Source organism: Grampus griseus, assembly GCF_964374135.1.
Source record: "Grampus griseus genome assembly, chromosome: 1".
In the NCBI taxonomy this organism is placed as follows: Eukaryota; Metazoa; Chordata; class Mammalia; order Artiodactyla; family Delphinidae; genus Grampus; species Grampus griseus.
This window is the reverse complement of record NC_139017.1, coordinates 99,796,659-99,814,828: the sequence shown is the minus strand read 5'-3', so window position 1 is coordinate 99,814,828 and position 18,170 is coordinate 99,796,659. Positions and strand designations below refer to the sequence as shown.

Here is an 18,170-nt window from a genome sequence, read left to right as displayed (position 1 = left end):
AAGGCTTTCTAGGTTGGAAAACATGAGGAGAAGAGGTCAGATCTTCATGGGTGGTAGGAAGGACTTGGGTTGTCAGCCTACGGGATTCATGTGGGCTCAGCGGTGGTTGTACGTTTGGATGAGTCAGATGGGGCTGCCTGATGGAGTGGACATTCTAACTCATCAGCCTTGCATTTTACTTTTCACAGAACTGTTGTAGGACCTTTGGCCAAAAGATAACTTGATGCAGTTGGCATATTAGAAAAATAAATGTGGTGGTGATAACATAGGAAAAAGAAAGCTGCATGGGAGAAGATCTCTTTGAGGAGGTTATTGGAATAATGTAAATGATAGATTATGAAGAACGTAACTTTGATGGTTTTATTAGTGAGGAAGAAACTAAACTAAAAGCCATTTTGTAGTCAATAGGTCATGGTGACTAATTTTGGATTTCAGAGAAGGAAGGAAAAGAAGAAGGCAAGGTGACCCAGGGCATTAGAGAAATGTGCGACCCTGAAGGAAATGGGAGAAAGAGTTTGGGCAGGAATATGCTTGTAGATGTTGTGAGGTTTGTGGTGATACATGGTTATTCCAGGGGAGAAGGGCCCATGTGCCATTAGAAATAAGGTGTGTCTTGTTGGGGGAGGGCAGTCAGGGTCAGGGACCAGAAAGAAGGTTGGTCCTGTAAAAGAAGCAGAGGAGAATTTCAGAAGGGTAGAAAGAAAACCACAAAAGAATACATTTGGAAAACAGTGGTTAAGGCCCCTTACAGCAACACTGTAAGTTAAAAAGCTATGATAAGTAATGTACAAGCAGAGGGTATTTGAAAAAATTAATTAGGTCATTCATTGTTATTTGAAGATTAGAATATATTGACAAGCAAAAAAGAAAAAACAATGTCCCAATCCCACAACCCAGAGATATCTATTTATATTTACTTAATTACCATTTACATTTAGGAGTGTATCCTACTTGTATATATGCATAAGTAAAAAACTAGCATTCTGGGTATGAATATATATTACAAAAATGGGATCAAAACCAAAAATTTTTAATTTGTTTTACATATTGAAGTATTGCATACAACAAAATAACTCTGGTAATCTTGTGTCAGAAAGCAAGGAACCTATCAAAGACTAAAAGGGTCTTGTCGAAAAGACACAGGAACCAATGTGATGGCTCTCACTTTGGCTAAAAATGTGACATTTTGATCATCAGTTAGAATACTGACTTTGGCCAGTGAAACCCACTGACTCGTGAGATCTTAATTATATTGAAGAAAAGAAAAAGAAAAGAAGAAGGAAGAAGGCTTGGTGGTCCTTGCACGGGGTCTCATGTGGGTGCTGTTAGGTAGCTGTTGGGACTGGATCATCTAAAGGGTCAACTGGGTTGAAAGGGGCTCATTTAAGTAGCTGGTAGTTGATGCTGGCTTCCTGCTCGGACATCAGCAGGCTCGTTGCCTAGAGCTCCTGTATGTGGCCCCTCCATGTGGCTTGAGCTTCTCATAGCCTGGCTATGGTGTTCAGAGAGAGAGCATCTCAAGAGTGAGTGTTCCAATGGACCCAGGAGGAAGTTGCATGGCTTCTTATGACCTAGCTTCAGAAGACCCAGAACTTCACTTCCACTGCATTCTGCTGGTCAAGTGAGTCACTGAGGCAGCCCAGCTTCAAGGGGAGGAAAGTAAGACTCCACCTCTTGATATGAGGAAGGGAAGGAATCGATGGTGGTCACTTAGGTGACTGTCAGCCACCTCTTGATTTGTCAATGTTAGACATGTTAATTATCTTCTTGCCATGGTGGGTAAGACTTTAACACTCACACCTCTGTTTTCCTTGCCTTTTTTCCCATGTAGTTAAAGTAATTTGATTTTCTCTCTCCGTTCCTTTGGAAACTTCAAACACTTTTATTTCTGGTTTGTGGCACCTCTGGATCCTTTAAGGTGAAGATGTCTGTGCTTCTGTCCTTCCATCCACTTCTGTCACTCCCACTGTGCTTCCCAGTTTCTGTCATTTGTACTTGTATTCTTGTATCACCAAGATTTTAAAATATTTGCCTTTTATTCTATAATCATATTGTTTTCCTTTATATACAGTTGATCCTACACAGAGAAAATAAAGTGTTTATTATGACTGTATTAAAATAGTTCACTGCACAACCAGGATTACATTTCCTGTCTAATTTTTGCTTCGAGTTTCTAATCGCCTTCCTTTTTTTCTTGTAACATACGCCTTTGTCTTATATTTGAGTTGTTCCATATCTTGGAGGATAGCATCCCATCTCTGCAGTCGTCTTTCCCCCACATACCTGCCCCTGGAGCTCTCCATTCTCCTGCTCTCTAGGTCTGCTACTTGATGTCACAGGCTTCCTGCCATTACTCCCCTGGTTTGGGGTCACTGTTTCCTGCATCCCATATGTCTTGGTTTACTGACTCGTGCTGCAGCATATCCTCAAATAATTGTCTAAGAAAGAGGGTAAAGGAGGTTTACTCTCTAAGTCTTCAGCAAGTTCTGAAAATGCTTTTATTTTCAGGCCATTTGGTTCTATCATTATCTCTGTTGATGGCATATGGATATATAATCATATTTAATCAATTCCCTATTGTTGTGTGTTTGTTCTCAGTTTCACTATTGTGTATAACTTGAGGAAACATTCTTATGTTTTCATATTTGTGCCTATACATAATTATTTTCAAAGACTAATTTTGTGGGATTTCTGGGCAAGTGGTGTGTACATTTTTAAGGGTAGTGACATGTTCTACTAAAATTCTCTTTAGGAAGGTTACCCTGTCCCCTCAAAAAGATGTATGTGCGTATGTGATTTAACTGGTTAATGTGTAGAGATTATTATGTGTAAATGGTTCTTTTCATCAAGAGATTCGTTGGTTTTTGTTGTTGGATCTGTTTGTTTTTGTTTTATGAATACTGGCAGTTCATAGGGCTCAGAAACTTTGAAGAGGGTGGACCAGAATTTTCTGAGCAAATTGGAAATGGTATCTGGAAAGAAGATGGACATGTACTTGGACCGTCATTAAATATTTGAAGGGTTGTCATATGAAAAAGAGATTTTGGATAGCCAGGATCAGGAGTAGGACTGGCAGGTGGACGTCAAAGAGGGTACAGTAGGGCTTCCCTGGTGGCGCAGTGGTTGAGAGTCCGCCTGCCGATGCAGGGGACGCGGGTTCATGCCCCAGTCCAGGAAGATCCCACATGCCGCGGAGCGGCTGGGCCCGTGAGCCATGGCCGCTGAGCCTGCGCGTCCGGAGCCTGTGCTCCGCAATGGGAGAGGCCACAACAGTGAGAGGCCCGCGTACCGCAAAAAAAAATAAATAAATAAAAAGAGGGTACAGTGTAGTTCTGGAACTTTTGGAAAGCTGCTTTAGGAGATGCTACTCTACTCACCATGGAGTTGTCCACGCTGGGGGGCAACCTGGAAGAGCTTTTGTAGAAGGGATTTAAAACATCTGTGGGTAATTGAAATAGGCAATCTTCAGAGGCCATTTTAACTCTACCATGCTGTGATGGTCATGAGCATAAACTTGTGGTGAAGAATTAAGTTTGGGTTGGGTGCAGTATAGTTGTGCAAAGTGAGGCAAAAGGTTGATATAACCTATTGGGTAAATAAAACAGGTGAGTCTTCTCTTAGAAGTATTTATTTTCCTTTTCAACCTGGATTTTTTTCTGCAGCAATTAGAAAGTAACATTAACTACTTTTGGAGGAGTGATTATTAATATGATTCATCTTTTATAGTAAAGTAGCAGTAGTGAACCTACATTTAGTCCTTACTAATGGTGATGGTGATCTGTCTTTCTTATCATCCATTCATCATCATCATTTCAAGTGTGGCCCTTAGTCCTGTGTAGTCATCCAAGACTCAGGGATCAGTGACTAGAGGTGGAGGCTTCTGTCTAGGAAAGAAGGAATAGGTCCTTTTAGGACTTGTTCAAACTTATTTAATCTTCTTTATAGCTATAGTAAGAAAAATTACCTGGTTCAATTTCACTCTTAACTTAATTTTTTTTAGAGTGCCTTTTCTGTTTTAGTATTTTTCCTGTTTGCCATTAGTGTGCATTTTGTCTTTTTAAATTTAAAAAAAATCTATTTATTTATTTACTTTTGGCTGCATTGGGTCTTCGTTGCTGCGCACGGGCTTCACATTGTGGTGGCTTCTTTTGTTGCCGAGCACAGGCTCTAGGCACGCGGGCTTCAGTAGTTGTGGCTCACGGGCTCTAGAGCACAGGCTCAGTAGTTGTGGTGCACGGGCTTAGTTGCTCCACGGCATGTGGGATCTTCCCGGACCAGGGCTCGAACTCGTGTCTCCTGCATTGGCAGGCGGATTCTTAACCACTGTGCCACCAGGGAAGCCCCTGCATTTTGTCTTATTCTCACATCAATTCTGTCATAAAGACGGTATTCTGCCTGTTTTACAAATGGAGAAACTGAGGTTTTGGTCAGCTTTGCCCAAGGTCACTTAGGAGAGCTAGGGTTCAAATCCTGGCCTGCACACCCCAGGCCCACGATCATTCATTAACTATCCCTGACTCCCCAAACTTAATTGCTTAATTATAATGAATTGTCCAAATAGAATATCTGCAGTGAAACAGATATTTATGGACTGGTTCTCCAAAACTGATGATCATTAAAGAGGCCACGAGGAGCTAGAAAAGGATGAGCTCTCGGAACCTGCATTGCTTGATGTTATGTGCAGATTGTGACAAAAACTCATACAGTGAAATAATGGCTCATTGTTTGGAAATAAAACTGCTTCACAACTCAAAACTGGGGGCTTCCCCTGTGGCGCAGTGGTTGAGAATCCACCTACCAATGCAGGAGACACGGGTTCGAGCCCTGGTCCAGGAAGATCCCACATGCTGTGGAGCAGCTAAGCCCATGTGCCACAACTACTGAGCCTGTGCTCTAGAGCCTGCGAGCCACAACTCCTGAGCCCGTGTGCCACAACTACTGAAGCCTGTGTGCCTAAAGCCCATGCTCTGCAACAAGAGAAGCCACTGCAACAAGATATGCCCACGTGCCACAACGAAGCGTAGCCCCCACTCGCCGCAACTAGAGAAAGCCCGCGTGCAGCAATGAAGACCCGATGCAGCCAAAAAAATTAAATAAATAAAATAAATAAATTAACAAAACAAAACAAAACACAAAAATGTTACCAGAAAAGGGTAGCTACTTAAATAGTACTTTTTTTTTTAAACTAAAATTGTAACTTATTGGAATCCATCTAGGATACTCTAGAGTGTCTTAAAATGATAGATATTTTAGAAATAGATGGCATATACGATGAATTTATACATACAACTGACCTTACAAACAGCTGATCTACCAGAACAAGCCTGTAGATACAAAGTAGATAGATACTCTTAGAGAATTGGAAACTTAATTCTTATAATTCTAAAAGCCTGCTATTGCTAGTAAGTAAAATTTTATGTATTTTATGCTTAAACACCTTTGTTGAGAAAATACTTAGCTTGAGATCATCATACTGGACTGATAACAGTAATGTGGGCCTCTAAGAGCAGAGTTACAAGTCAAAGTGAATTTTACATTTAACTGTAGTTGTTTTACTTCTGCAAAAAAATAAGGCTATCCTAAAGGCCGCAGGCATTTCAGAAAAGTATTATTGGAAAAGGAAATAAGGAGTAAAAATATCCTACTGTGTCATGGATAGAAAGATATCATTATTATTTTTTTATTAAATACAGGTAATAACTGTTTAGTCCTATTGTATTTACATTCTCCTTTTTAAAAGTCTTACATTTATGCTTCTTAAAGACATAATAATAAAAAAATAATGTAACCTACTACGTTTAAATATCTAACAAAGTAAAAGGCCAGAAAGAAACATTATAAAAATATTATATTTTTCCACAATTTTATTTGTTTAGTCCCACTATTAATTACTAATTGCCACCATTAACTGGTCCTGTTGTTTAAATAAATGCATTTATTGTAACAGAAAAGTAAATAGTACAGAATAATATGTAAATTCAAATTTACACGTATTTCTGTGTTAAAGTGATAACGCACGCGCGCAGTTATTTCCCGTGTATTGTCATGTGGCTTTGGACTGCTGTGGCTGCGTCTAGTTGCCTCTAAAATGTTGAGCATCCTCCTCTCCCGCCACCTCTGTGCATCGTGCTCATCTTGGCCACTGTCTTTGTCTCTCTGCTGTCCTCCTCTTCTTCCTCATCACCCATTTCAGTTTCACTAAGGACAGTGAGTTTGAGATTATAAAAAGTTTTAGATTCATTTTGGAAAGCTAACTCTTGCAGTCCAGCTCTCAGTTTTTAATCCCTAAAATAATTTACATAGAGAAAAACTGAGAATCTTCAAATAAAAGGTCCATTCATTATTACTTTTTCATTATTGCTTTATATTTTTCCCATTTGGAAGACAGTGTGGTATAAACAGTAGGAAAAGTATTTCTGAAGTTCTGGTATATCTGATGTTTTGAGGGCAGGTTCTTTTGGTGTGTAATCACAATTGATTTAATTGGAAGTGCTAGAATGACGCCATTTACCTAGTAACACTTAAAATTACGTAAAATTTTTGGAATGTATATACTTTCGGTTTTCTTTCTAATGCTTATTTACTATACTTTTCCGATTATTAAATTAGTGGAAAGTACTAGGCATTATGTTTCTAAATTCAGAAAGGTCCCCCAAGTGTGTGTTTTAGCTATAGTATCTTCTGATTGACAAATATATTTTTCAGGTCAAATATGACAGATATGGTTTAACATGTGTTGTTATGTTTGACAAATGTGTATCTGCTCACAGGCTTATATATTGTTACTTAGGAAGTGAAATACACTCTTGAGATTTTTAAGGTGCTCCTAATGGATATTAAACTACTTCCTATTTGATATTTAATTGCTATAAAATTTCTCAACTTCCTAAATTCACACTACTTTAATCATTATTTCTACGGTAATTTGAGAATGCTGTTACTAATGGCCAAGTGCAGAATTCATTAGTTTAGCGTGAGACAACTGCTTGAAATCTGTTTTTCTAAGTGAATATGGTATACATAAGTGAACATAAGTATACAATATGTTGTCTTTAAAAAATGCTGTAGAATTCATTTCTAAGTTTTCACGGAGAAGAAAATCCGTTTAGCAGACTTGGTTTGTGTTTATATTGATCATTATTTTATGCTGAGAAGCTATTGAATGTTTCTTCGATGTTTGGAAATTTTGATAAGAATGTTTTCCCTGACATTATGTTTTATGTTTTATCTCCCAGAGGGATGGAGTGCTGGGATACATTGGGAATTTTCGCCTGCTTGCAGAACTTTCCAGCCCTTTTGTGAATCAGCGGTAGGTAACTGATATCATTAATTATTTTAAACTTGGGCTGTTTGGTTTGGGGAAATTTTCCCCCAAGATCCTAAATATAAAAATGAGAGTATGGGCTTCCCTGGTGGCACAGTGGTTGAGAGTCCGCCTGCTGATGCAGGAGACACGGGTTCGTGCCTCGGTCCAGGAAGATCCCACATGCCGCGGGGCGGCTGGGCTCGTGAGCCATGGCTGCTGAGCCTGCGCATCTGGAGCCTGTGCTCCGCCACGGGAGGGGCCACAACAGTGAGAGGCCCGCGTACCGCAAAAAAAAAAAAAAAAAAAAAAAAAAAAGAGTATGTGATATGAATTATCACCATTGTACAAATGAGGAAACGGAGCCTTGGAAAGGTTAGGGAATCTTATCCAAGATTCCCAAGCTAGAAGGTGGTGGTTCTGGCTCTTGAACCCAGCTCTCTTTGTGGTATGATGATACTTTGTTTTACTGGATTTATCATGGGTCCAGTTAATATTCCTGACACCAACTTCCTCCTGTTCCCAAATTCTGACACCAACATTATCTTAGTCCCTCTTTTAAAATAATCTTTTCATTTTAGATTTACAGGAAAGTTACAAAGATAGCACAGAAACTCCCGTATACCCTTCACCTAGTTCCCCCATTAATATCTTACATTATCATGGAACATTTGTCAAAACTAAGAAACCAGCATCGATACTTTACTATTAAGTGAACTTCAGCCTTTGTTGGATTTCAGGAGTTTTTCCATTAGTATCTTCTTTTTGTTCTTCGGTTCAGTCTAGGCTGCCATATTGCATTTAGTTGTCACGCCTCCCCAGTCTCCCCTCGTCTGTAACAGATTCTTAGTCTTTCCTTGTTTTTCACGACCCTGACAGTGTTAAGGGATACTGTCCAGGTATTCTGTAGAATGTCCTCCAGTCTGGATTTGCCTGTTTTTCTCATAACTGGACGGAGGTTATAGGTTTTCGGAAGGAATCCTATAGAGGTGAAGTGCCCTTCTCATCACATATCAGGGGCTACATGATATCCATGTGACATCACTGGGGATGTGAACTTTCATCATGTGGTTGAGGTGGTGTTGGCCAGGTTTCTCCACTGTGAAGTTTTTCCTTTTCTTTACTCTCTTTGAAAGCAAGGCATGAAGTATAGCCCACTCTCAAAGCGGGTGGGGAGAGAGAAATTAAGCTCCACCTCCTGGAGGGAGGTAGTTGCTCATTTTTGACAATGGATTTATTATTATCCTTTATTACCCTTGTCTTGTCATTTGACAGGGTCTGCTGACATTTTTTCTGTGAAATGTTTAGCTGCTCCTTTCCTTCCACATCCATGGTCCCAGTTTAGGGCCTTCGGGATCTCCATGGTTGATTACTGCGATAGCTTTCCAACTGGCTTCCTAATTCGAATTCCACATTCACCCACTCTTCAGTCCTTTCCTCACAGTGCTACCAAAGTCATCTTCCTTGTGTTCCACTTTCAGTACCTTACTTTCTTACTAAACACTGCATCCTCTTTAGATTCTTCTCTGAACTTTCGAAGCTCTCTGTGATGTGCACCATGTCTCCAGCCTTATTTCTTACCACTCATTAGAGTTAGTTTTGCACCCTTACTGTCTCACGCACCTGTGGATTTTTCTCACTTTTCTTCCTTTATTCCCATCCTCTATTTTCCCTCCATCTTCGAAAAATTTACCTATCTTTCAAGTCTTAGGTCAAAATCCCAAACCCAGGGAAGGCTCCCACAATTACATGTAGCCTTTTGTAACTTAGTACAGAGATAACCCAGAGAATTGGGAGTCAAATCAGACTCATGTGAGTTAGGGAGCTTACCCTGTATCAATCCTTACTAATAATCTCAAGAATACAAGTAATCATGAGATACTGGCAAAGCAAGGAGATGTTCAGGACCATCAGCATGGCTCCCTAGGTGTTTTTTGCACTGGGCATTCTCTGGAATGAGGTTACCTATGAGGTCTCTAAGTGATATGTATAGTTCATATTGCTGACATGGAAGGAGCTCTCTTGGTTATGAAGCCATCTCCGTTTAATACTCAGATAGTTACATAGCATATATAACTTTCCTGGGGCAGGGGCCAGACCCCATAAATCCATACATTCTAGGTTCATTTATCATAAGCAGTACTAGACTAGGTATATCCTGAAAGCATTCCATGGATGAAGACTCTTCTACTACAAATACCATTAGTATGCTTACCAAGCAATTACCCTCATCACCCTTTTTTCTTGCCAAAGGTGGAAGGGATGGTCCTTCCACCTCCAAACAGGAGAGATTAGATTACAGATCTGCTGCTTTCCCAGGTACTTATGTACTGTTTTATATTGTTTGCCAGTGTCTCATATGTTATAATTTTATTTCTTCAAGAAGATACTAAGTTCCTTAGGCTTGGCCGTTTAAAATTTTTAAAATAAGAGTTCTTCTGCAATTTTTAAAGACTCTGATGATGTGAAAGTATAGAGAGCAGAGAGCATGTTCTCTGAAGGCAGAAGACCTGGATTTAGCTTCAAGCTCCCCCACTTACCATTGTGTGTGAGTGGAAGATTATTTAATCTTCCTGAGCCTCAGTTTTCTTACCTGTAAAACAGGGATAATGATACCTATAGGCCTTACAGTTTATTGTGAAGATTCTATGTGGTTATATGTTTTGTTATATGTTTACATATGTGTGTAAAGCACCTGTCATAGTGCTTGTCATTCAGTACATATGCAGTAAGTGTTAAATGTAGTGTATATTCAATATGCTAAAATTTACTCAGCACTAGAACTGCATAGTTTATGTTTGCTTTATCCACTTTGTAGTAGCTTTTTTGTTCTTTAACCCATCAAAATTAGGTTTCCTCGTCTGTCATTTTGCTGGAACGATTTCATTAGAGGTACCATTGACTTCCAGATGCAAAATCCAGTGAACTCTCTTCGGTGCCTATCTTATTGTGTCTCTCTGAGGACTGCCACCTCCTTCTTGTAATGCCATAACTCCCCTTGCTTTCATGACCCTGCACTCACCTGGTTCTTGTAGTTCTCTGACCATCGTCTCCCAGTCTTCTTTGTCGGAGACAGTTCCTTAGATGCTGGTGTTCCCCAGGGCTCTCTTCTGGGCTCACCGATATTCTCTGTGCTTCTCCCTGAGTGGGTTGTGCTTTCAGGGTTTCAGCTATTACCCATTTGCTCAATGTGGTGTAATGGACTATGCATGAATTTTAGAATCATATAAGCTCAGGCTGCAATTTAACCTTGCTGCTTACTTGCTCTGACCTTGGCTAAGTTATGTAACATTCCTGTACTACAGTTGCTTTCTCTATAAAAAGGGCATATTTAATATTACCTACTTCTTTGTATTATAGTCAAGTGTTTTCTCCTCCCAGGTGGCACATCAGAATCAACATGTCTAAAATAGAATGCAACATATTTCCCTCTGTATTCTCTTATATGCTCCTGTTCAGCATGTGGCCTGGCCATTCTCTTGGTTAACTCTGCTCAGCATGTGGGAATCATCTTTGTTTCTCCCTCACCTGTGTTTGGTCCATCCCAGGTCCTACGTATCACCTCCTAAACATTTCTTACCTTGGCCACTTCCTCTCCATCTCTGCTGTCAGTGCCCTAGTTCATCATCTCTTGCCTGGGCTCCTGCACCAGCCTCTAACTCTGTACTGTCCAGTAGAGTAGCCACAAGCCACATGTGACTATTTACATTTAATTTAATTAAAATTAAATAAAATTAAAAATTTAATTCCTCAGTCTAACTGGTAACATTTCCAGTGCTTCCTAGCCCCATGTGTCTACCGAATTGGGTAGAACATCTATAGACCATTTCATTATCGCAGAAAGTTCTTTTGGACAGAAAAGAACTATTCTAGACTGGGGTCGGCAAACCAAGGCTTGAAGGCCAAACCTGCTGCCTGTTTCTACAAATAAAGCTTTATTGGGGCACAGCCATGCGTATTTGTTTACCACAACTGCTTTCACACAATAACAGAGTGGATTAGTTGCCACAGAGACGGTAGAGCTTCCAAAACCCCTTACTTTGTGTTAGTCTCTGGCTCTTTATGGAAGAAGTTTGCTGATCCCTGCTCTAGGCAGTCTGCCTGCCTCCAGTCCTATTCCCCTTTCATCCTCTCTGTATTATTATCTTCCACGGCGATCTCCCTGAAACTCAAAAATGAACACGTAGCCTCCTGGTTAGATCCTCTCAGTGGCACCTGCTGCTTCCAGTATAAAATATGGGCTCTGTAATGTGATGCAGAAAGCTCTCCAAGTAGAGCTATCTTCTCTCTTTCTGCCATATTCCTCCTCAGAAATCTCCTCTCACCCCAACTTGTCCCTGTGCTAGAAAGGCCTCCTGGCTCCTTGCTCATCCTTCATGACTCAGCCCAAGGGTCATTTCCATCACGAAACCCCACCTCTTCCAGGCTGGGCTGGGTGTCTCTCACCCGTGCTTCCATAATAGTGACACACAGTTATACCATTATGATTAATAAATTAAATTATTGTAAAGTTCTCTTTCTCTTTTTCCTGTTTCTTATTTATCTCTGCGTTTCATTAGGTCAAGAGCCAAACTTTGTTGAACTTTGCATGGTTCCGCATCCACACATTGTCTGGCACATAGTAGCCATTTAATTGCTTTTGAAAGAATGAGTCCCAAGCGGTGATCAGTTAAGCTTTATTAATGTCTGTCTCTTGAAGATGATTCAGATTTGAGATTTTGAAGCAGGAGAAAACTAACCTTGACACTTAAAGGAACTTTAATTTGTTTCTGTTTGAAGCTGTTTTTGAAATATCATAATATTAGAGAGTTTAACTTATTCTTTAATTTTGTAGTAAAAAGCTATGCTATACCTTTATTTAAAAGCTTCAAGTCTTTTGTAAATTAAGAAATTGAGAAGCGGGGTTGGAATATGAGCAAGAAATGGTGTAATGGAACAGCAAGGAGATTATGACAAAATTTAGCACAGCTACTTAAGTACTGTTAGAGTTTTCCATAGTTTAATTGTTTTCTTTAGTTTGTGATATTTTTATGTTCTCTCTATTTTAGAGCTTTGTATAATTTAAGAAGACACATGGGATGCATGTGGTGGGGTACAAAGGTTAGACACCTGGGCTTCAGTTAATTTTCAGCTGCTGAGTTATACCCATGCCTCAGGTTTCTTTTTGTAAAAAGTAATTTAATGGTGGTAACTTCTTTTTTGCCTAAATGCCCTTAACTGTTATGAGGACATATTTTTGAATTGCTGTTAAGGTTAAATACCTTATAAAAACTTGTACCTATGCTCCTTAATATGTTCCTTCAGTATTTATTGAATACCTTCCCAGTACCTAAATGTTCCAGTCCCTGCCTCAGGGAGCTTCACTAGAGTGTCTGGTGTCATGTCTATGTTTGAGAAAATAGGACTTAATAATACAAAATAAAGAGCTAGTAAAGTAAGACATTGTGTGAAAAAGGGCAAGAAGAAAAGTGCTGTTATTAATGGTTTAAAACAGCCATTCTCAGACTTGTTGATCTCATAAATTATTGAGGACCTCAATGAACTCTTACTTCCTATAGGCTGATAGCTATGGATATTTACCAGATTGGAAATTAAAACTGAAACATTTAAAACTATTTATTAGGTCATTTACTGTTAACAATAATATTTCATGTTAATGTAATTTTTGTGAAAAATAAACTACATTGCCAAAATGAAAAATTTTTCATGGGAACAGTGTTGTACATTTTTTTGCAAATCTTTTTAATGTCTAGCATGATAGAATTCAGCTGGATTCTCAAGTTTGTTTCTGTTTTCAGTCTGTTGTGAAATGTTATTTTGGTTGAAGCATATAAAAAACTCTAACTCTCAGGGTTCACAGTGTAGTAGGTAAAGGAGTATTTTAGTAGCCTTTTCAAATAATTGTTGATATCCTGCTTTAATACTACACCAAAATATACCAAGAGGTAGTTTCTTAAAGATTAGTTAAATGTGGAAACTGAAACCATATCAGTGGACTTTTGATACACTGTTATATTCAAATCCATTCGTCTGTCTTGTACTTCGAATCTTTTATGCATACATAATTTTGTGTCATTATGCCTTGGTCATTTAGAAAATATTGGTTCACTGAGTTATGTAGGTCTTATGATAAATGCTGATACATTTATTAGATAATATTTTTTTAAAAACCCATTACTGACCTTATCAGAAAAGTTTTTAACTCTTCAGAGGCTATCCAAGAGTTTTTCTTCCAGACAACTGTGCTTTGTGTGTACTTCCCATTTTATCACAGAATATTAAAAAGACATGTACTCAAAAGACATGATTTAATATAATTAATCATTCTTACTGCTTCATCCAGGACATTCTTAAGTGAAACTTCTCCACTCAACCCCTCTTTTTTTGTTTTTAACTGCAAATATGTGGCATAGATTACAATGGCGACTAGTACCATTTTGTACCACTGCTATGATTTGTGCTAAGATGCCAATGGTCTTATCCATCAGTACTTTACACCATCAGAATAGAAGTCAGCACAATGAGAAAGGCAGATAATATTTTAGTATCATTATGAAAATAGTTTTCCCTTGTAGACTCCCCCAAAAGTCTCAGAGGCCCATGAATCACGTTTTGAGACCTATTATTGATTGATGTTTGTCATGCAAGTCTTCAAAGAGAAATTGGGACACATTCTTAAATGTTTTAGGATTTTTTTAAGAAGTGGATGGGAAAGGGAGAAGGGAGAAAGGCGTGAACATAAGGTTTTGAAAAGTGGAATAAACATGCCATGTGAAAGAGAAACTTCATAGACTTGTAGGATCAAAGAGTATGTCTTAGGAGGATAGTGGATAGAGAGGGTGTTGAATGCCAGGGAAAGCTGATTGAACTTGACCAGTGGACAGTGAGAATGTATTCTAGTGGAGAAAGACATTCTGAAAATAACACTGAGTAATTCTAGTTTGGGGTATTTGTGGGATAGATGGTAAGATGAAAGGCAAAAGCTTGGGTTAGAAGGTTAGCATACAGCTCTTAGTTGTGTGAATGACTGGTGTAATTTCATTAGTCCAGGAAATAAATAGGAGCCCAAATTAGGCTGTCATGATAGAGTAGATATGATAGAATAAAGGTTTTTGAGGGTAGAAAAAGTGAAATTGGTAATAAGAAATTAGAGATAGAGAAAAAAAGACAAATTTAAGATATTTTCTACATTGGACTTAGAAGAATGTAAAAGATGAGGATTAGGAAGAATAGGCGGGAAGATGATGAGTTTGCTTTGGAGATGCTGCGTTAGAGGACAAACAGAGCATCTGAGTGGAAGTGTAGTAAGAGGTAGAGAGGCATTTTGAAATGATCAGATAGAGGTTACATTTGAAGCCATGAGAAAAGACGGTGTTTAAAAGGTGTAAAGTTGAATGTCTAGAATTGAGAAGTAGGAGAAGGAAGAGTAGATACAATAAAGGAAAAGTTTAGAAGTAGAAGGGGAGCCAGAATAATATTGGGATGGAGGACAACTTTTCTAAAATTAAGTTTTCGAACTCCTAAATTTCCAGAGTTAATATTTGTTAAATACAGTGTTCACATGCATGAAAGAATTACATTTGCAACCAAGATAAAACCCAGGGGTCAGCTCACGACCCAGTCTCCATGTAGAGTCCCAGCAACAGTACAACATGTAAATCCTTACTGGAGTTTTTCCAAGGATGTCAACAAAGGTCCAGTTTGTTACAGCAGCACTTCTTAAAAGTCTCTTCATTCCTCTTGAACTCACAGTATCTCCTGGACCCTGTAGCTTTCCCAAAAGCTCATACTTCTGACTCTCAACTCCTAAAAGTCACCAAACCGGTACCATATAGGGGGATGGATCCTTTGCTCCATCCCCTTTTTTTTCTTTCTTTCTCTACCTGAAAGTAGCCCTCTCTCCTCTTTCCAAATGTGAATTATACCTGCTAATGCCTTGTTTTTACACTGCATGTGCTTAGTACCGCACTCTGCACAATTAACTCCCAGGGAACTTAATCAAAAGCTCCAAGTCCCTTTAGAAGAGCTGGAGGAGGAAGTGCTAAATGACCAAAGACAGGGTTTTCTCTATGGGGTTGGGGAGGATTACACACACATAAAATCAAGTATGCCTAAAACCCAACATGCATAAAACCAATACCCTACTCTTTGCCTAACCTCCCTTTCCTCCATGACCACCACCACAGAAAACTCCCATTATCAATCAGTGGGATCACCATTGACTTAGTCATCCAAGTCAGAAACCTGGAGTCACCCTAGACTGTTCCTAGTCTGGAAGCAAGCCCAATCCATTTTACCTCCTAATATTCTTCCTAATCCTTCCCCGACTCATTCCACTCCACCTGCTGTCATTATAATTTTTTGTCCTCGGTGTCTTTTCTTCTTTACCCATCTAAGTAATAACTGTGGATGGTGGTGAAAGACAGTGTTTTCCCTCTCTCCTTCCATCCCACCTGCATGTCTTCTTGCTTTCTTCTGCTCCTCTCCCTCTCGGCATCAACACATATATTCCCAAACTGTTAGCCTTTATTTGTTGGAATGAAGGGGTGTTCTCATTAGGTAAGAAGAGGTAGATTCCAATAAAATAAGTAGTCCTTCTGACATGAGAGAGAAAGATAAGGACAATTATATAAATATTATTTCAACTTGAATTAATATGTGAGTTATTTCCTTTGAAAGAGACTGGCTTAAAGATCAGGCACCAGTCACATGGGAAAGTTGGCCGAAGATAAATGCAGTGATTGTACAGTAAAGCCAAAGCACAAGTTCTTAAAGTCTAGATTTTTAGATAATCACCTTTCCAGACAACGAAAAATTTGGAAAATGCATAAAGTGCCGGAGAACAGGAAGTAGTCTAGGCTAAATGTAATGTAGGACTTGTGGCATCGAAGAGAAAAGGCTAGAAATGTAGAGTTAAGGGAGACCAGTTGGGTTATTGCAGTCATCTAGGTAAGAGACACCTAGCAATAAATGAGAAATATGGAACCACAAGTAGAACTTAAGAGAGGACTTGAAACCAGAGATTTCTGTCAGGGTGTTTGAGCCTTCGAGGAGGAAGAATTTTTCCTCTACTCATCAAGGTTCTTTGGTGAGTCTAATAATCAGTTTGACATAAGGCAGGTTAACAGAAGAAAAACATTTAATTACATATATGTGAGAGTCCCACAGGACAATGAGACCCAAGGACAAGCCGGGCAGTAGAGGCTCATACGCCGTCTTGAGCTAAGGAGTGGGATAGGGGCTGCACGTAGGAGGGTGATTCACAGGACGAGAAGAAGAGCAGATGTTTGGAAATTAGATGTTTGTCCTGCCATACAGATAGATCATTCAGATAAAAAGTTATCTCTTGGTAATAGCTCTTTGTGGGCCAGGACACCTATCTAAATTGTTTCAGGTAATTCAGGGAGATGTAGGAGTTTTTCTTGAGTCTGCTGGGTCTTAGTTGCTTTCAGCTCAAAATATTCTGCATGCCAAAGTGGCACATTTTGGGAAGCTTGTTCTGAACCCCTTTAAGCCCATGGGAATGTATAAAATGGCCGTGATAGAGCATATGGAAGGGAGTGTGCCTGGGAAGCACAAATATTTAAGGGACAGGCAGAGGAAACGGAGACTGAAAAAGTATAGGTAGGGAATCAAGAGAAAACAGTATCAGGAGAGGAGAAAGCAAGTATGATGGTTGGCAGTGTCGTATGCTATAGAAAGGTCACCTGGGATGAAGGCTGAGATGAATCCACTGTCTTGGTTATGGGGATGCCACTGGTGATCAATTTCTTTTGTAGGGGAATGCAATCATATTGTACTGGATTGTGAAGTATAGCCAGAATGTCTGTGAATACACTGTTGACTTCTCTTTTTAAGAGTTTAATAGGGAAGAAAAACAGAAGGAGAGATTTTTTGGATTAGAAAGAATCGGGCATGTTGGTAAGAGAGAAGAAAGAATCAACCTATACATGGGGAACTGGATGGAGCAAGGGAAAGGGGATAATTGATCGCCTAAAGTCACAGAGCATGGGTACAGAAGCAATTGGCCTTGGAGAGAAACCTCTTCATCTGAATATAGAGAAAAAGGTGCTTGAAAAGAAGATTTGAGGCCTTGGGGTCAGAGTTTGAGGAATTCATTTGATGGACTCAAATACCTTAGTAGTAGAAGAGGCCAGTTCCTCTGATGGAATTGAGAAGTAGAAGTGAATAAGGAAGGGAAGTGACTTGATTTGTGAGACAGAGGTTGAGGAGCAATTCTATGGAGAATGTGGAGTTAAGTAAAAGGAATGCCAAGCAAATTTGAGAATTCAGTTGAAATTCAGAGCTCTTTAAGTTACATTTGTGCTATTTATGTTAATATCAATATTAGTGAGTAATAATAGCTATTAATTGAGCTCCTAGTACAGGGGAGTTCTTATGTGTCAAAACAGCTTCATGGTATAAGGGAGGTGCTATCATTATCCCCATTTTGTAGGGATCAAACTGAGACATAGAGGTCAATAACAGAGAGGTAAGACCACACAGCTGCTAAGTGGCAGAAGCAGGTTTGAACCTGGGCCTTCTGACTGCAGAATACAGTACCCACCTTCCCTCTATACTCTGCCTAAGGAAAGCTGGCCTGATGAGAAGCTGGGGATAGGCAGCGTGAGTGTGATGGATGAAGGGGCAAGAGAACTGAGGGTGCCGATGTGTGTTCTGAAGGTAACTGAGTTCTGGTAGGTAGGAAAGGAAGTGAATTAAAGGCTGGTAGTGAGGGATTTGGGAGTGGAGGTCAAAAAAGAGATTTAGGTGGAATTGGGTAAAGAGAAATATGGGGTACTACGAGTTGTGCTTAGAAGGGGATGGGTTATTTGAGGTATAGCATTTCTGATTAAACCCAAGGCCA

At 39.4% G+C, this 18,170-nt stretch overlaps 1 protein-coding gene across 1 annotated transcript in view; it reads left to right on the top strand.

Annotated features, from left to right (window-relative positions):
- The window catches only part of LOC309819477 (TLC domain-containing protein 4-like), a 64,448-nt gene that overhangs the window by 36,630 nt on the left and 9,648 nt on the right, over positions 1–18,170 (top strand). The window contains exon 6 of the mRNA XM_082649639.1: positions 7,236–7,309. Within this exon, the coding sequence (XP_082505765.1) occupies positions 7,236–7,309 (74 nt within the window). The remainder of the gene's footprint in view (positions 1–7,235; positions 7,310–18,170) is intronic.